Consider the following 16682-nt stretch of genomic DNA (forward strand, 5'->3'; position numbering starts at 1 on the left):
TCACGCAAGCTCTTGCTCACCATTTCCACTGATAGTTACTGCAATACTGTATGGCCTCATGAGAACTTTGTCATGTGAGCCACTGGGGCACAGGGTTTATCCTTTAACCACCCCAGATTCATGATGATCTAGTGGTGCTTGACTTCCAATTATCAGCAGCCCAATCAGGCACAGAAAAGTTTTGTCGATCAACGTTGTTGAGCAGAAGTTGGGCTGCTGGCACGAATGAGTATCATGATTCAGTCGATGGGGTGCTCGTTTAAAGGAGCAGAGATTTGCACTCATGAAGATGGTTGGGCTCCAATGCCTGTCGACTGTCAGCCAAAACTATATAAGTGGTGAGATTTTTTATGCACTTCTTGATTTCTACGGCACTTCTTGAGCCTTAGACATCATCAAGATTCTCTGAACCAAAGCTGGCAATTTTATTTGCATCAATGTAATGATGCTCCAAATCTCACATGCTGATGATATCACAAATGCAGAAGTTTTAAACCAAGTACATCAATATAAGAAACTATTCAACAACATAACTCAAAGGCAACTCACATTTCACGTCATCAGAAAAAAAAAGAGTTCAAAGATCTCTAAGTGGTCGTCTTCTCGGGAGACATGCTCGTGGCAGACAGCGAATGACGTTTTTATCTAAATTTTGACAAAATAAATCAATTAAACAATTAAGAACACTTTGGGATATTGCACGGCATAAGGAACGTTGAAAAATACAAACTGAGCAGCTAGTTCATCAATGAAGAAAAAGTTATGGTGACTGTTGGTAACAATTTCAAAGTATCTTCTATTTGAATAAAATACTGAAGAAGTTTCCTTTGCAGCTGAGAAAGCTTCATCAATAAATTATATTATACAAGTTTCTGCTCCTGGCTATTTTCATTTACTTGTTATATTCAATTGTTCGGTTGCATCCTAAATGTATCATCTTTGAATAGCTTTTCATTATTCTCAATAACATCTAAGAACTGGAATTTTACCTGAACAAGGTTAGAGAAGAAGCAATCTATTTATTTTTAAATTGATCGCTCCACACTTGTAGCTGCTTTACATCACTGCCTTCTTGGGATTAAAAGATTAAATGACAGAAACTTTGGTGTATGTCAACTTATTTGACACAACTGCACTGCTTTTGCACAGTGTCCCTTTCTAATATGCTCAAATCACACTACTGTATTATAGCAAGAAATTTTGTGACTAGTGAGACATTGTGACTATTGGACAACATGTTTTTTGCTAAAATATAAGTGCACGGCCAGTTTCTCAAAAAAAGTGGAAGATATCTATAAAGTATTTTTGGAATCTTTAATTAATCTGGAGTGAAGAAGAAGAAGTTTAAGATTTTTTCAAGAAAAATTTTTTTGTAAAATATATGACTAATGAAGCATTCCATTATACTGTAATTCAACAAATTTTAGAAAGAAATGTAACCACTAGGTTTCAGAAAATGTTGGTTTTGATATATTTTGTTGTTTTAAAAATTTGAACTTGGGCAAAAAAAATTTTTGAAAATCGGACAAGCGGTTTTTGAGATATTGCGTTTTGAAATTTTGTTGTTGTCACTAGGTGGCGCTGTTGATGTTCCCAGTGTTTTTTGATTTTAGGGCTATATTTAGGGTAGAAAGTTGGTTGAAGTGTTTATTCCACCATTTTTCATGATGCAGATTTCAAAAATGGTCTCAATTTTAGTCTAAAAGCATTAGCTAAGGAGTTATGGGGCATTTAAAAAAATTTGGGGGACCAAATGCCAACCCTCAAATTGTCATGTGGGCAACAAGATATCCCAAAAAAAATTTCTGTTCTTCAAAGTTTCTTGCATATACTTCATGATAGTATAATATTTTTTTATGAGACTTTTGTCCTTTTTGCACAATGCAACCTTATATCAAAGATCTATTAATGCAATATTTGTATGATGCTTGCTTACATTGCCTGGGAAAACAAAATTTGACTGCAATTTTGAAACAAGGGCTGGTTTTCCCGGGCAATTTTCACAACGAAAAAAGTTTTTTTGGGAAATCTGTAATTTGTTATTGTGACATCATGAGCATGCGTCATTCAAATATTGCATTAATAGATCATATAACTTCTCATGCAAGTCTTTGATAAAATGTTGCATTGTGAAAAAAGGACAAAAGTCTCATAAATAAACAGTATATTATCATGAAGTATACGCAAGAAACTTTAAAGAACAAAACATTTTTTTAGGATATCTTGTTGCCCACATGGAAATTTGAGGGTTGGCATTTGGTCCCCCAATTTTTTTTAAATGCCACACAACTCCTTAGCTAATTCTTGTAGACTAAAATTGACATCATTTTTGAATTCTGCATCATGAAAAATGGTGGAATAGACACTTCAACCGACTATCTACCTCAAATATAACCCTAAAATCAAAAAACATTGGACACATCAACAGTGCCACCTGGTGACAGCCACAAAACTTCAGAACGCGATCTCTTGAAAACCGCTTGTCCAATTTTCAAAATTTTTTTTTTTGCCGAGATGCATTTTTCACATACTATAACATATGCTTTAGTCATCAAAATTGAAGACTTAGTGGTTATTTGGATTTGTTGAATTATAATGGAATGCCTCTATAGTCCAGTCAATCCGGCTCAAAATAGGGCTTGACCCACCACTAATTGCAAATGTTTTGACCCATACATTTTCTGAAAGCTTACATCATACAGAATAACATACTAAAAATCTACTGCAAAAAATTTAGTGGAACACCCCTTTTTGGGGGTAAAAACAAAATGGCCGCCATGTGTCCCAAAAATCTTCATTTTAACGTATCTTTTCGCCTAATTCATGTAATTTAGTTTTGTAAAAGAGCTCGTTCTATATTTCTGGTACAAGAAATTTATAAACAGACACTGGAAAGTTGAAAAATGAGATAAAAATTTGTCTTAATAAAATTTTATAACAAAATTTAAAAATAAAATGGCCACCATGAGTCTCAAAAATCTTTGTTTTTCCTTATCGTTTAACCTAATTCGCACAATTTAGTTCTGTAAAAGACCTAATTTTATCAAACAATTAATAGTTCAAACCAAGGCATCATCATCAGAGTCAATGTCTTCCATTAGGCCTAATGACGAATTTGAACATGACCCATGACATTCACCACATGCAACTGTATATTCTAAACCAGATTTTCGGCATGTGCATCGAAGTGTAGAACAGCCGGTCTTGCAGTTGCAGACAATCATTTCCAGGAACTGAGATGGAGCTGGAGGTTTGTCTGTCATCACAGGCACCAGACTGCCTTCACTAAAACGCCAACCCCACTGTTCCGGTGGAACATCTGTCTCATGACCCAGCCACACCTGCACTTGATGATATACCCTGAGACTGTGAAACCTCGCTGCTGATGACGTGGGAGGAAGAGGACATGGGTCTACTGCAGTCGTACTTCTTGCTGTCTTTCCACAGAAAATTTGATATCTTAGCTGTTCTCAACGGCAAGATTATCATCTTGCCTTCCATTGTACATGGCAATTAGAGCCGACTTCCCTGCTTTTACAACATCATTTGCATTTGCAGAGAATGACATAAAAGTTACTGCAGCTGTTCTGAAGTTTTCATCAGTTCTTAGTTTTGTAACAGCTTTCTGTTTGCCTATTCCAAATACCCTTGAAGTGGTATCACATCCCAAACAGTGCATTAGCAAAGAGAAGATTATTTGACACAGTGTCTCCAAGAAGTTTTCTGGTGACTGAAATGTTCCAGCACTTTGATGGTTTTTTAGTGTCCTTTTTAGATGCTGTTTGCAACCAGATGTTGTGTGTGATATTACTCTTCTTGTAATGTATGAGCAAAATCAGAATGTCAGTATCACTTGCTAAAACTACAGTGTCTTGTTGCTGTGCAGATGACATCGCGGTTTCTACTATCAGGACATCTGCATCTCCTCTGGCATGGTGGACAACACATCCTGCTCTTTCGAGTCTGTCCCCCATCATATGGATTAGTCGCTGTTTATTTTTATGATTAGCAAGAAAGTCTTCCTTTTTGGTTTGGAGCTTCATTGTTGGATCGAAGATTACTTCAGCCCCAATCCTACCAACAGTTCTTCGAAAGTGAGCACCATCTTTTGTGGAAGGCGAATCTGTGTAACCATCAAACACAACAATACTGGCTCCATATTTGGACATCACATAATCAGTGTACATCTGCATGATTTCATCCCATGCAGCTCCTTTTGTCCAAGGAAGTTTATGGAGCAGGGTAGGCTGTACCAAATTTTGGTAACTTTATCGGATTACTTAGCAAGTTTCCCAAAAGTTGTGGCTTAGGTACCTAATCAATACGCCATATTTATTTTTTGAAAAAAAATTGGTCTTACGCCTCCACAATGCTTGTTTCCATGACGACGGGCCCAAAATTGACGAAACAGCTATAACTCCGGAACCACTAGAGGTAGAACCAAAATTTTTTTTTCAAAAGATGCAGAACATCCAAGTTCCTATCTGTTGTCAATACATTTTGTAGGCCTATGTGCAGCACTTTTCCCAAAATTTACAAAAAACGTGTTTTAGCCTATTTATCAGCAACAACTGCAAACACAAAGCAATGAAAATGAATTAGTATAATAGCTAACATCCTATTTAAGCAAATCAACAAAGGTTAAACAGTTTCACACATCAGTTAGCAAATAACACTTCTCTAAACTTGCACATTTCAGCATGTCTACCTTGAAAGAAACATAAAATACTATACAAACAGTCAGCAACAACTAAACAACAATCGATTGGCAATATTAAGCTGAAATCTCACATTGCAACCAAAAAAGTTTAGCTTTGTAAAATTAATATTGATATTTCCAGGCAAAAAACATTACACAGTGCAATAATACCATTATAGAATAGAATTGCAGAATAGGTTTCAACAACAAACTTTAAAAATTCATAGCAATAACTAGTTTATGCCAGAAAGTACAATGCAACACAACAGGCTGTGGTCCACAATCAATTGATTGTTTAATTCATCACAAAACTCATCCTTGCAGCTTCAACATAGGTGCTGGAGTGCTGGTGTTCATGGTCTTGAAAATACTTTTTTAGTCACTCTTTCACTAGATGTGTTGATTTGCTTAAATAGGATTTTAGCTATAGTATTACACTAATTCATTTTCATTGCTTTGTGATAGGCTAAAACACGTTTTTTGTAAATTTTGGGAAAAGTGCTGCACATAGGCCTACAAAATGTATTGACAACAGATAGGAACCTGGGTGTTCTGCATCTTTTGAAAAAAAATTTTGGTTCTACCTCCAGTGGTTCCGGAGTTATAGCTGTTTCGTCAATTTTGGGCCCGTCGTCATGGAAACAAGCATTGTGGAGGCGTAAGACCAATTTTTTTTCAAAAAATAGATATGGCATTTTGATTAGGTACCTAAGCCACAACTTTTGGGAAACTTGCTAAGTAATCTGACAAAGTTACCAAAATTGGGTACAGCCTAGAGCAGGGCACCTCCATCTAGTACATGCTGGACTAAGGGCTTAGATGGTTTTGGAGCAGACGCAATTGATGAAGACCACAAGAAGTCAGCAAAGGAGACCTTGTTGGCTGGTCTAATGATGGACTTTGATTCAAACAAGGCTGATGGAAATGGACAAAGTTCATACTGGAATACATCTGGTAGCTGATTCGTAGTTGTGCCAGCACAGACAAAACGTTGAAATAGGAGGATGGGATCAACACTCACTTCCCTGTCCTTGACTTTGACCGATTCTTTTGCACCCATGGTGATGGCTTGGTGTTTCTTTCTGAAGGAATGCTCAGTCACCTTTACTCCAGGCATTAGTGCAAGGATTTTCATACCTACATCCCATGCTGAGTCACAGTTGACACTGCCATGAGCTGCAATGCCTGTCACTATGCTTCTCAGGCTTGGTGGGCCAATGGGCCATCCTTTCGAAATGGATTTCTCACGTCAAATACTGAATTACAGTAGATCTTGAAGATCTTTCATATCTCTGCTCATCCTTGCTGGGCTACTCTCTTTGTGTTGCTCACTGGTGAGAAATTTCACCCCTGTGAACTCTTGCATGGTTTCATTTACTTGAGCGCATGCTGGTGCAGATAGAACCCAGATGAGTCGTTGTGTCTCTGTCAATCCACGCCCCCTTGTAAGTCCACCCCTTGACTTCAGGTTCCTCATTAGACATTGTTCGATCGTCAGGTCAGTCCAGAGACCAGCCCAGCATCTGTCTGTGCGACAAACAACGTGATGTCCTTCCATGAAGTGCTTGTGGACAAGAGGCATCTCACTCTGAAGTTTGGACATCTTGGCTAGGTACAAGTAGATACTTTTCACATAGTGATTGTGGCCTGATGCTCCCAAGTACGGAAGCATTTCATACATGGACTGCAGATGCAATGGCCATAAGCCTAGTCGCTCTGCTTTAATGAATCTGCACAGGATTGTGACCATCGAAATGTATTGTAGCCAAAGTCGTGCTGTTCTAAATTCTTTTAGGGTGTCTATAGTTTTCTGTACTTTCTGTTCTAAGCACTGAAGCACTTCATTCTGATCTAAATCTGATGGAGACACTGCGCCTAATGGTAGTCGTTTCATTAGATGCCTCAACTGAAGAATCAAGTGGTTGTCCTGTTCGTGGTCATTTAAAAAGCATCCATCAGATTCAGGAATATGAGACAAGTTGATATCTAATGCTGACGAGGTTAACAGTGCATTAAGGGCTGCATCCACCAAAAAATGTCCTCTGACTGCGCGACTCACTGCTTTTCCGGACAGCATGTGGACCACTGAATTAGGTGCATAAACTATTTCCAAGAGTTGTTGAAGTCCAGTTCCGTTCATCAAATGTCCAATGCTGCCTAGGTAGCTCATCTTGGTGTGAAATCCTCCGAGTCTTATCACAGATGGTTGAAGATCTGGCTGACTTTCAACCATGCTAAATGTCTTTAGCCACAATGGTTGATCAAGTGTGATGACAGGACACACTTTGTATGGTTGCATGAGACGAAATGAATTTCATGAGAGATCACTGGAGTCCATTGCAATCATGGGCAGGAACAAGACGGAAGTTTTGTCTTGATGTTCTCCTTGGTGGATAAGTTGCATGAAGCCAGACCATTGAGGACGTGGAACCTTAACCCTTTGACCGCCAGCACTCATATATGAGGACAAAACTAAACACGCAAAATCTTCAAAACCACTTTTCCGATTATGGTGGTTAAATTAAAGATTTTTGGGACTTGTGGAGGCCATTTTATTTTTTAATTGTTGTAAATTTTAAAAAGACACGTTTTTGTCTCATATTGCAACTTTCCAATGTCTGTTTTTGGATTCCTGTATAGAACCAGCTCTTTTGCAGACCTAAATTATATGAATTAGGTGAAAAAATATGGAAAAATGAAGATTTTTAGGACACATGGCAGCCATTTTGTTTTTACCCCTAAAAAGAGGGTTCCACTAAATTTTTCGTGGCAGATTTTTAGTATGTTATTCTGTATGATGTAAGCTTTCAGAAAATGTATGGGTCGAAACATTTGCAATTAGTGGTGGGTCAAACCCTATTTTGACGGGAACAAGTCTTTTAGGCGCTGACAATTAGGCGCTGGTCTAATAGGCGCGCACACTGTGGCGTCTGGATATTTAGGTGCGGACTGCGGAGCACTGTGGCGCCCGGTCATTTAGGTGCTATTCCTAGTAAAGTCTGTAGATTGTAACAGCTTGCCAGAAAATTATATCATGGCTTCCGTGAGTGAAGCTGCTTAAACCGGCAATGCTTTTCACACAAAATGTTATATTGAACAGAAAAATATATTGTTTGATTTATTATTGTTTTATTTGTTGTTAGTCCAGGTTTGCGTTGGTGAAAGCTTTATCAATAAATTATTTAAGCTTCCGAACATTATTGGAAGTAATTCTACGTTGTAAATCATGGCAGATCCATAGTCTTTGTCTGTCCTTTTTTGGCTACGGTAATAATATAATATGTTGTGTGAAAATCATTGCCGGTTTAAGCAGCTTCACTCACGGAAGCCATGACATATTTTACTGTTCAATATAACATTTTGTGTGAAAAGAATTCTCGGTTTAAGCACCTTCACCTATATATTTTTTCTGTTGAATATAATATTTTGTGTGAAAAAGCATTGCCGGTTTAAGCAACTTCACTCACTGAAGCCATGACCAACAACGCACACGCATTAACAAAACAATATATTTTTCTGTTCAATACAATATTTTGTGTGAAAAGCATTGCCCTACGCCCCTACCTGCCAAGCTGATACAATCTGTAGACTTTACTAGGAATAGCACCTAAATGACCGGGCGCCACAGTGCTCTGCACCTAAATATCCAGACGCCACAGTGTGCGCGCCTATTAGACCAGCGCCTAATTGTCAGCGCCTAAAAGACGTGGACCCATTTTGACTGGACTACTAATGGGACATTGCCCCCTCCTGGGTCTGCTTTGAACTTTCAAAAATAAATCATAAAACTGTTCTCAACTAATTTAACACTGCAAATCTTTGAAAGAATAGTAGCTTTGTCAAATAAACAAATCAGATTTTAATTATATTATATATGTTGATCTAGACTTATTTTCGATTTCTTGAAAATTTACTTTAAAAAAAAGAATAATTTAAATCCTTCAAGGTACCATACTTCAGTAAAGGCACCAAAAAACAATATTTTGTTATTTTGATGGATGAAGCTTATGAAAACTTGTTTTTGTGAAAATTCAAGATGTGTAGTAGTAATTAAAACCTTTTGTTGCTCTTTTTTTTTTATTTTTTTTTATTATCAGAGTACATTTAACATGGAATTGCCCAGCAGCAGACTGAGAATTAAAAACAACAAGTATCAAGGAAGTCAATCCAAAATCTTCAATTTATATATCTTAAAAACAATCCAACATCGGGTGAATAGAAAACATTGCCAAATATTAAACCTACCCAAAAGTTCACTCCTAAATGGACCCTTGTAGATGACCCCAAGCATTGCCATAAAGCACCTTCTTTAAGAGCGCTTGTTTATCGTTTCACTGCTTGGTGAGCGTGGCGTACCAACAACCGCTCTGTTGAAATTTAATAGATACCACCAACGCTAGAAGCTTCGGCCAGAGTTACAATTCTCTAGCAGGAACATCTAGCCAAAATGTTTCTCTGGTGCATCACTACTTCAAGCAGAATGTTGTTTGAATTAAGTGGAAAAAATGGTGCAGAAAAGTGGATCTGGCTTTGGGTCCATTAGAGTAGGGCTTTCCAAACTGGGGGTTGCGACCCCACAATGGGTCACGTAACGGACTTGAGGGGTCGCAGAGAGTGTACCAATTTTATCCAAAGTACTGCATATTAACATTTTGTGCAAGTTATTAACTGTATTGAGAGTCACGCACTTAGTAGCCTACGCGTATGTTCGCAAATTGTTGTGGTAAAACGGAATCGGAATTAAAACCCTTTTATTGCAATGTGAAGTAGGGTGGCTTTTAAAATTTGAAGCTAAAAAGATTATTAGTGTTGAAAATTAAAGTAATGATTTTTCTAACAAAAAACAAATACAGACTTTGCCCACCATTTTCACAGTGACATCTGGTTCTTAAAATTATGCTATTTATCAGATTTGCTTATTAAAAAACTGAACGAACTAAACTTGTCCCTCCATAGAGAAAACATCTATGTTTTTACAAGGAAATCTAAAATTAAACCATTCATCAACACATTAGAAATCTGGAAACAAAAAGTTGAAAATGATGCATTTGAAATGTTTTCATTTACTGAAAAGGTTTTGGTTAACAATGATGTAAAATCAAACGTTGTTAAGCCTTTGGTTATTAACCATTTGTCAAATCTGTTGAAACAGTTTCTGAAGTATTTTCTTCCAGAATTGGACAATACCAAATTGTAGACTACTGAATTCAAAACCTATTTGCAACGCAAAAACAAAGTAGCTAACCTACCGAGCACTTCTCTCAAGAAGATATTACTGATCTATCTTCTGACTTAAAGTTTAAATTTTGTGGAAATTTATAAATTTTATGCAGTAGGCCTAACCGCACTCCTGTCGTTTGTTTTGACGTGTTTGTCTTGAAAATTTCCAGCAGATTAAAACTGAAGTAAATGCTGGGTAGCCTACTCGTTGAGAGGATCGTCTCACCAATGACGCAAGTACAAAGATCAGTTAAAGTCTCCCTCAACCCAGCAAACATTGATTTAGAATCGTGGATCAACTTGCCAGCGATAGGTCAATCTGGAAGAAGAGAACGAGAAAAGGCACGGAATTTTTCGAAAAAAAACAAAACAGGATGCAAAAGTTTTAGAAAAAATAAAGCATTAAAAAAAAAGCTAATACAACCACGTTCCCAACTCTCCATACAATGTGACTTTTTCCCACGTCTTTTCTACTGTAGAGTAGTCCTCCAAACTCCAAAGCCACATACAACTTGAAAACAAAACCAATGCTCGGACACGAGCTGGAACCGACGACAACAATTTTTGCGAGTCAGCGTTTTTAACGTTGATAAACAGACATCATCAAAACTAAGCATCGTTGAAATCGCCTTGGGACCAGCATTAGCCAATTGAGCCACGGCTGAACTTGCTTTGTAACAAAAAACGGTCGCATCCATCACACTCATATCCATCTGAATAAATTTGTTTGGTTCTTTGTTTTGTTTCCAGTTGGCTGCGTGTAAACTGTAAAGTAGGCTAACAGTCATAAAGTACCGTTAGCTTGTTTTAAGTTTTCATTTGAAAACCTTTCCATCAATATCACAAATGTACGGTAGGCTATATTTCGCACTGTTTATCATTTTAACCGTGAAGGGTCGCGAAAAGTTTTAAGAGATAAAAAGGGGTCGCGAGCAAAAAAGTTTGGGAAGCCCTGCATTAGAGAAATGGTCTGGATAAGTGGTTGCGCTGATTAAGCAGGGCTGACTGTTAAGTGTTTATCTGTTACCAAATCTCTTTGTATTTGTTAATGAGCCCTGTGTTGCTTTTCTTTATTTTCAAAATGCCTTTTCTTTAGTTTTGAAAGGCTTTGTGAAGTGAATACCTTGGACAATAGAGTTTTGACATAAAGCTAAAGTACACATAGCTTTCACTTATTTCTTTATTCAAATTCCTTCTATTCAGACCAACTGCTTTTGTTGTGTGATACTGTGTCACTTTTTAGGCTACATCTAGTTTACATTTCAAGCTGAGCGAAAAATGTTTTAAAGTGTTCAATATGCTTTCAGTTTGTGAAATTTGAAACTTTTATTTGGCGGCTTTACTGTTGTACCTGTAATTAATGCTTTAGTTATACCTGAACGTTGATGTGCACATCTTCCTTCGTGTTTGAGTTCATTTTGTGATTACTGGGTCAAAACATTCCTATTTTATGTCGAAGTTTTCTGAAACAAATAATGTTTTAGTATACTGTTATATCTAATTAATTATATACGGTACTTACTATAATATATACACTTATACAGTACCATTGACGTCGATTTTTTTAAGTGAGTTCATTCGGGAGGGGCGAAACTTTCCCTCTAGTTCTAAATGCACTGTTTGTAGACTCACATGTCACTCTGTCGCGGTTGTCGTGCATCATTTTGCGCACCATTTAATTAACCGTAATTGCGTAACGTTGACCAAACGATTCGGAAGACACATGACGAAAACCCTAGTATGCTTATCGCTTATGTGGGACTTAATCAAATGCAACGCAGTGAATGTCGTTTGTTCAGGACTTCAATGGTCAATCAAGCAACAATATCATCACAAAATAAATGAAAAAAGAGAAACAAAAAAACTTGTCTGAATGTTATTGGCAATTTCTGTTTCACAAACTCCTGATGAATAGCTTGAACGTATGAAATTCGAAATCACAGAGAGAGTGCCATGCAGAGTACAATTTCGACTTCGAGATCGAAAAAACGTCCAACTGTTTTTAGTGGTTCTTCTTCTCTCGTTTGACTTGCAGTAGCTTAGATTGGCAATGCCTCCTCGTGCAGCCAAGATACGGTAGTTGGGTCCAGTTGTCGAATACCAGTGATTCCACTTGGGGGTCGTAAGATGGGACATTCGTGGAGTATGTGTTGCATTGTTTGTTCTACCGCTCCGCAGACACATATCGGCGAATTATGCAACCCCCACCTAAACAAATTAGCTCCAGTACAGCCAACGTCACATCTGATCCTGTTCAATGTGACCCATGCCTTTCTTGAGAGGTCTGCTCCAGGAGGGATGGAGAGTGCTGGCATAACTAGTGGTGAAAACCAATAATCGGTCAGTTAAGCTACAGGTGGTCTGTGACCGAACATTGTATGGAACGGGTGTAACTGTAATGATGACCGACCAAATAACTGACCGTCTGCTTTTAAATGCTAGAAAGTAGTTATTGATGGTTTAATTTTTCTAAACCTTAGAAATTTGAAGGGTTGACCCCTTTAGTTACGTCTATATGTGCAGTAGGCCTATCACTTTATTGTTTTTGCATGGTGTTTTTTGTTAGTGTTAAATAAAAAACTTGAAAATCGATTTGTCCTGAATTGAATGCTTTTGAAAGATATTTGACATTAAGTCTTGTTATTTTTAGAACTCTGAAAACCTTGTAATACCCGCTGAAGTTATGTCAAGTCAAGCAATGAATGGCGTGCACTTGCAAGGTGATTTTGTATCACGGAAGAACTATAAAAGTAACCCAGAGGGAGGTCTGAATGCCCAGAAAGCTTTGCATGCACAGTATGTACTTCAGTTGTTGCAGCTCCAGCGACGGGCGGGGTTTTTGTGTGACATAACAATCCATGTTAAAGACCACTCCTTCAAAGCTCACAAGCCATTGCTTGCTGCTTGTAGCTTATATTTCAGGTACTGTTTTTGAATCATATCATAACTGAGCTATAATCAGAAAAGTTAAGCAATGCGAATAACAGTTTTATTGATTGAACATAACTTTAACTAGTCCTGCTTAGATCCGACAGTCAAATTTAGATGCTGTTACGACGCGGAACTGTGATTTTGCATTTACATGCATTTTCATTGATCAATCATTAACTTTTAATATATTGCTTTCAGGTGATTTTAATTTGTGTTTAAAAGAAACAACTGAGCAAATCGGTTCATTCTTTCAATGTGTAACAGCTTGAAAAACTGTTGAACGACTAAGTCATCTATTCAAGTTAATATTTAAATGTTTGCTGGCTCTGATTTCTTACAATGAAAACTTTGTTTGGTAGTACATTTTTTATTAATATTTAATTTAAATCTATCTACCGTGATTGTCTTAACAGTGAACAATTGAACATAGTTGACGGACCTTTTTGCAATAATGAATAATTCTATGACCATTTGTGCTGTGATCTTGAGCAATGGGGCAGCGGAAACAAACTTTGATCTACGTTTGATAAGAACCAAAAAAGCTAAATTTTTTGCCTCAAGCCTGCATGGTGGGCCCAACAATTTCTATGCTGACTTAAAAAAAAAAACTGTTTAAAACATAGTGACGTAGAGCTCCGAGTTAATTGAGATATATAATAATTTCAGTCTGAGCTCCATCTACAACTTCTTTTATAAAACCCTGGCTGGTTATTTACTAGATCGGGAGTTATAGGAAATGCTCCAATCATTCGAAAAAATTTAAGTCAATGATGGGTATTTAGATATGTATTTCGAATAAAAATATTGTGAAATTGGTCAATGTCGGTAAACTAAGTTTGGCTAAAACATTTCAGATGTGCGTATTTATCATATGATCATCGCCACGGAAGTGTAGCCTATAAAAATGTTCGGTTTGCTTTACATTGTTGTGGTTTGTGTTTACTACAAATCTTGATCTAATTGCAGGGCTTTATTTGCTAACGTGGATTCAAAGGAATCTGCGGCATTGAACCTCACCTCCCTGACTCCAAGCGGTTTTCAAGTTCTTCTTGATTACATGTATTCAGGAAGCTTGGCAATTACTGCAGAAAACAGCTCTGAAGTTCTCTCAGCAGCAATTTGCTTACAGGTGATTAGTTGGTTTGAAAAAACAGTAAAGATAACATTTAACAGTGAAAACAGTGAAGATATCATTTAAAATTGCAATCAAGCCTCTGAGCTCCTTTTTTTTCTGGCGACCAAGAATGGCCTACCAGAGCTTCTTCCTGGCAGCCAAAATAAAAATTCTGTTAAACATTCGTGTTTTTAAAAACGCGTTAATTGTTATCGTGTTTTTGCGTTCACTCAGGTAAGGACAATGTAAACAAGGCCCTCAGTATTTTTGCAAAACTTTTATCAGCTATATTTCTCGTCGGCGTGTGAGAGATTCTTCCTTGCTTATGAAAAAACGTGCGAATACGAGTGAAGAAAAAAAGTTTTACCTAGGAGTGCAAGTGGAGAAAAAAGTTTGAAATACGAACGCGAGTGAAGAAAGCAAAGTTTCAAATACCAACGGAGTGGAAAAATTTTGGCTTGTGGAAGCCGGCGACCAAACATGGCCTACCGGCGCAATAGTTTCGGAGGCCATTTAATGACTCCGGGAGCTTAGAGCCCTGGCAATGTTAGACATTTTAGTTGGAACTGTGGTTGGATTGAATCTTTTTCACCTGTTATTGATGCCATTGTAACTTGTAAGTTATTTCCAAACTCACATTATCGTGTATTTGCAAAATAAAGACTTATATATCTACCCATAAAAGGTCTAGTATTGATGGTAAAGTAACACCTTTTTTGAATTTTTCAACTGGACAAATTGTTTCTATATTTTTATCAAGTACCAACGACACCTTTTAATAATCTCATCATCGTATATTTTAAAATTGCTTTTCCAACATGTGAACATGGGCTGAAAGCGTTATGAAATTTTAAATCCATATGAAATCGGTAAACGAAACAAACCTATTGGTATTAAATGGTGTGCGTGATACTGTACTACAAAATCGCTGACACTCGTGCCACACTCACACACACACTTTCGAAAGTTTAAACCGAAATAAATATGATGTATTAGAGAATAATTGTATTAAGCATGTTCAGTGAATTAGATGTGTGTAAAAAAACGATTTTTGATATACAGTTTCCCTCCGCATTTGCGGCGTTTTGAAGTAGAGTGCGGCCACGAATACAGTAGACCTCCTCCTGCTTTATAAGTGTTTGTTTTGATGTCTGAAACGTTGCCGATACTAGAGACTAACATCTTAAACATTTCAGATAGACTTTGGACTAGTTTTGAGGCATTTGTATAGAAACGAAGACAATTGACTGCATAGCAATGTTTGCCGCAGTGAAATAGGAACGAAATTACTTCCTGTTTACGAAAGTCTGCCAGTGCCATGTATTTTATAATTTGCTAATTACTAAACTAATTTGTAAGCCAGCAACATTAACGTGTCATTCCAATATGAGGATGTTAATCTATGCCTTCAAAAATTTCAATAAGCCTGAAAGTTTCTTAATGGCATTTCATTGCTAGAATATTTTATTGCGCTTGATTGCTGCGTTGTTATTTTGTGGCCCATCTTGAAAAAAAACAACATCTTCAAACACTTCATTCATATTACAAAGTACTAACACATTACCGTACTAAAAGAGTTTTGATGGTGTACTATCAATGTACTCACTACTCATGCTTGAAAACATTGTAGTATATTTTTGCAACGCACTGTTCTGTGTATGCGTTAAGTTATTCAGTTAAGTTATAAACTATAAGAGACACTTCTTAAAGTACTGGCACCGGCAGTTTAATTCTTTACCCATGGAAAAAAGAGTAAACTATTTATTGCAAACTTTGCTGCAGACAATTTAGACCTAAAAATTGCGAGGGTTAGATTCTGCTATTTCAACTTTGGCATGTTTTTGTTTAAAATCAATGTTTATAAGTCTCTAATGACCCGCAGTTTTTAGTTTCTTTTAAATGAGCAAAAACGTTAGGTATAGTCTAAATGTCTTGATGTGCTTGCTTTTTGTCGTAACTAGGCTACACCGTTAGTTAAACATTTAGATTTGATTTTAGATTTTAAACTCCTTCATTTTTCCGGCGACCAAGCATGGCCTATCAGAGCTTCTTCCCGGCAGCCAAAATAAGAAGTCCGTTAGAAATGCGTGATTATAAAAATCCGTTAATTGGTGTGTTTTTGCGTTTAGGTAAGCACCGCAAATAAGGCCCTGAAACATATTTGCAGTTGTATTAAAATACATTGAGGTAGCGAATGAACGAACGCGAGTGGAGAAAAAAAGGTTCAAATACCAACGGAGTGGAGACCCAAGTAGCAAATCAGTTGTTTTGTTACATTGATTCAACGTCTACAGACTGATTTGCTGACTGAGTTTCTGTAATCCACATATTGTGTTCAAAATTTGCGTCGGCACTTTTTTGCATACGCAATTGACACTTTGTTCGATTACTTCGGCAATTGCCGACGTCAAATTCAAAGGCTGAAGACGGCGGCCAAACACGCGGTAGTTTCGGAGGCCATTTACGATTTCTCAGCGGTCATGGCCCCCGGGAGCCTGGAGAGTCCTGCTGTAGTTTGTGATTTTTATCAAAGAACTAACTCCCCAAAGAATGTACAAATAGTTGACAGCCAGTTCAACCAAAGCATTGCAAGTGATTATAAAAGGTGTTTACCGATTATAAATATTGGGAAGTGGCGTTTGAAACTGAGATTGAAGTCAAGATTTATTCCAAAGCTTATCTAAAAAATGCTCTGCTAGACTTATGCAATGAATCGCC

At 37.2% G+C, this 16682-nt stretch overlaps 1 protein-coding gene across 1 annotated transcript in view; it reads left to right on the forward strand.

Moving 5' to 3' along the window:
- The window catches only part of LOC145769884 (uncharacterized), a 65417-nt gene that overhangs the window by 1877 nt on the left and 46858 nt on the right, over positions 1–16682 (forward strand). The window contains exons 2-3 of the mRNA XM_082581425.1: positions 12570–12841; positions 13817–13979. Of these exons, the coding sequence (XP_082437551.1) occupies positions 12603–12841; positions 13817–13979 (402 nt within the window). The 5' untranslated portion in view covers positions 12570–12602. The remainder of the gene's footprint in view (positions 1–12569; positions 12842–13816; positions 13980–16682) is intronic.

Source organism: Aplidium turbinatum, chromosome 5 (genome assembly GCF_918807975.1).
Source record: "Aplidium turbinatum chromosome 5, kaAplTurb1.1, whole genome shotgun sequence".
Taxonomy (NCBI): domain Eukaryota; kingdom Metazoa; phylum Chordata; class Ascidiacea; order Aplousobranchia; family Polyclinidae; genus Aplidium; species Aplidium turbinatum.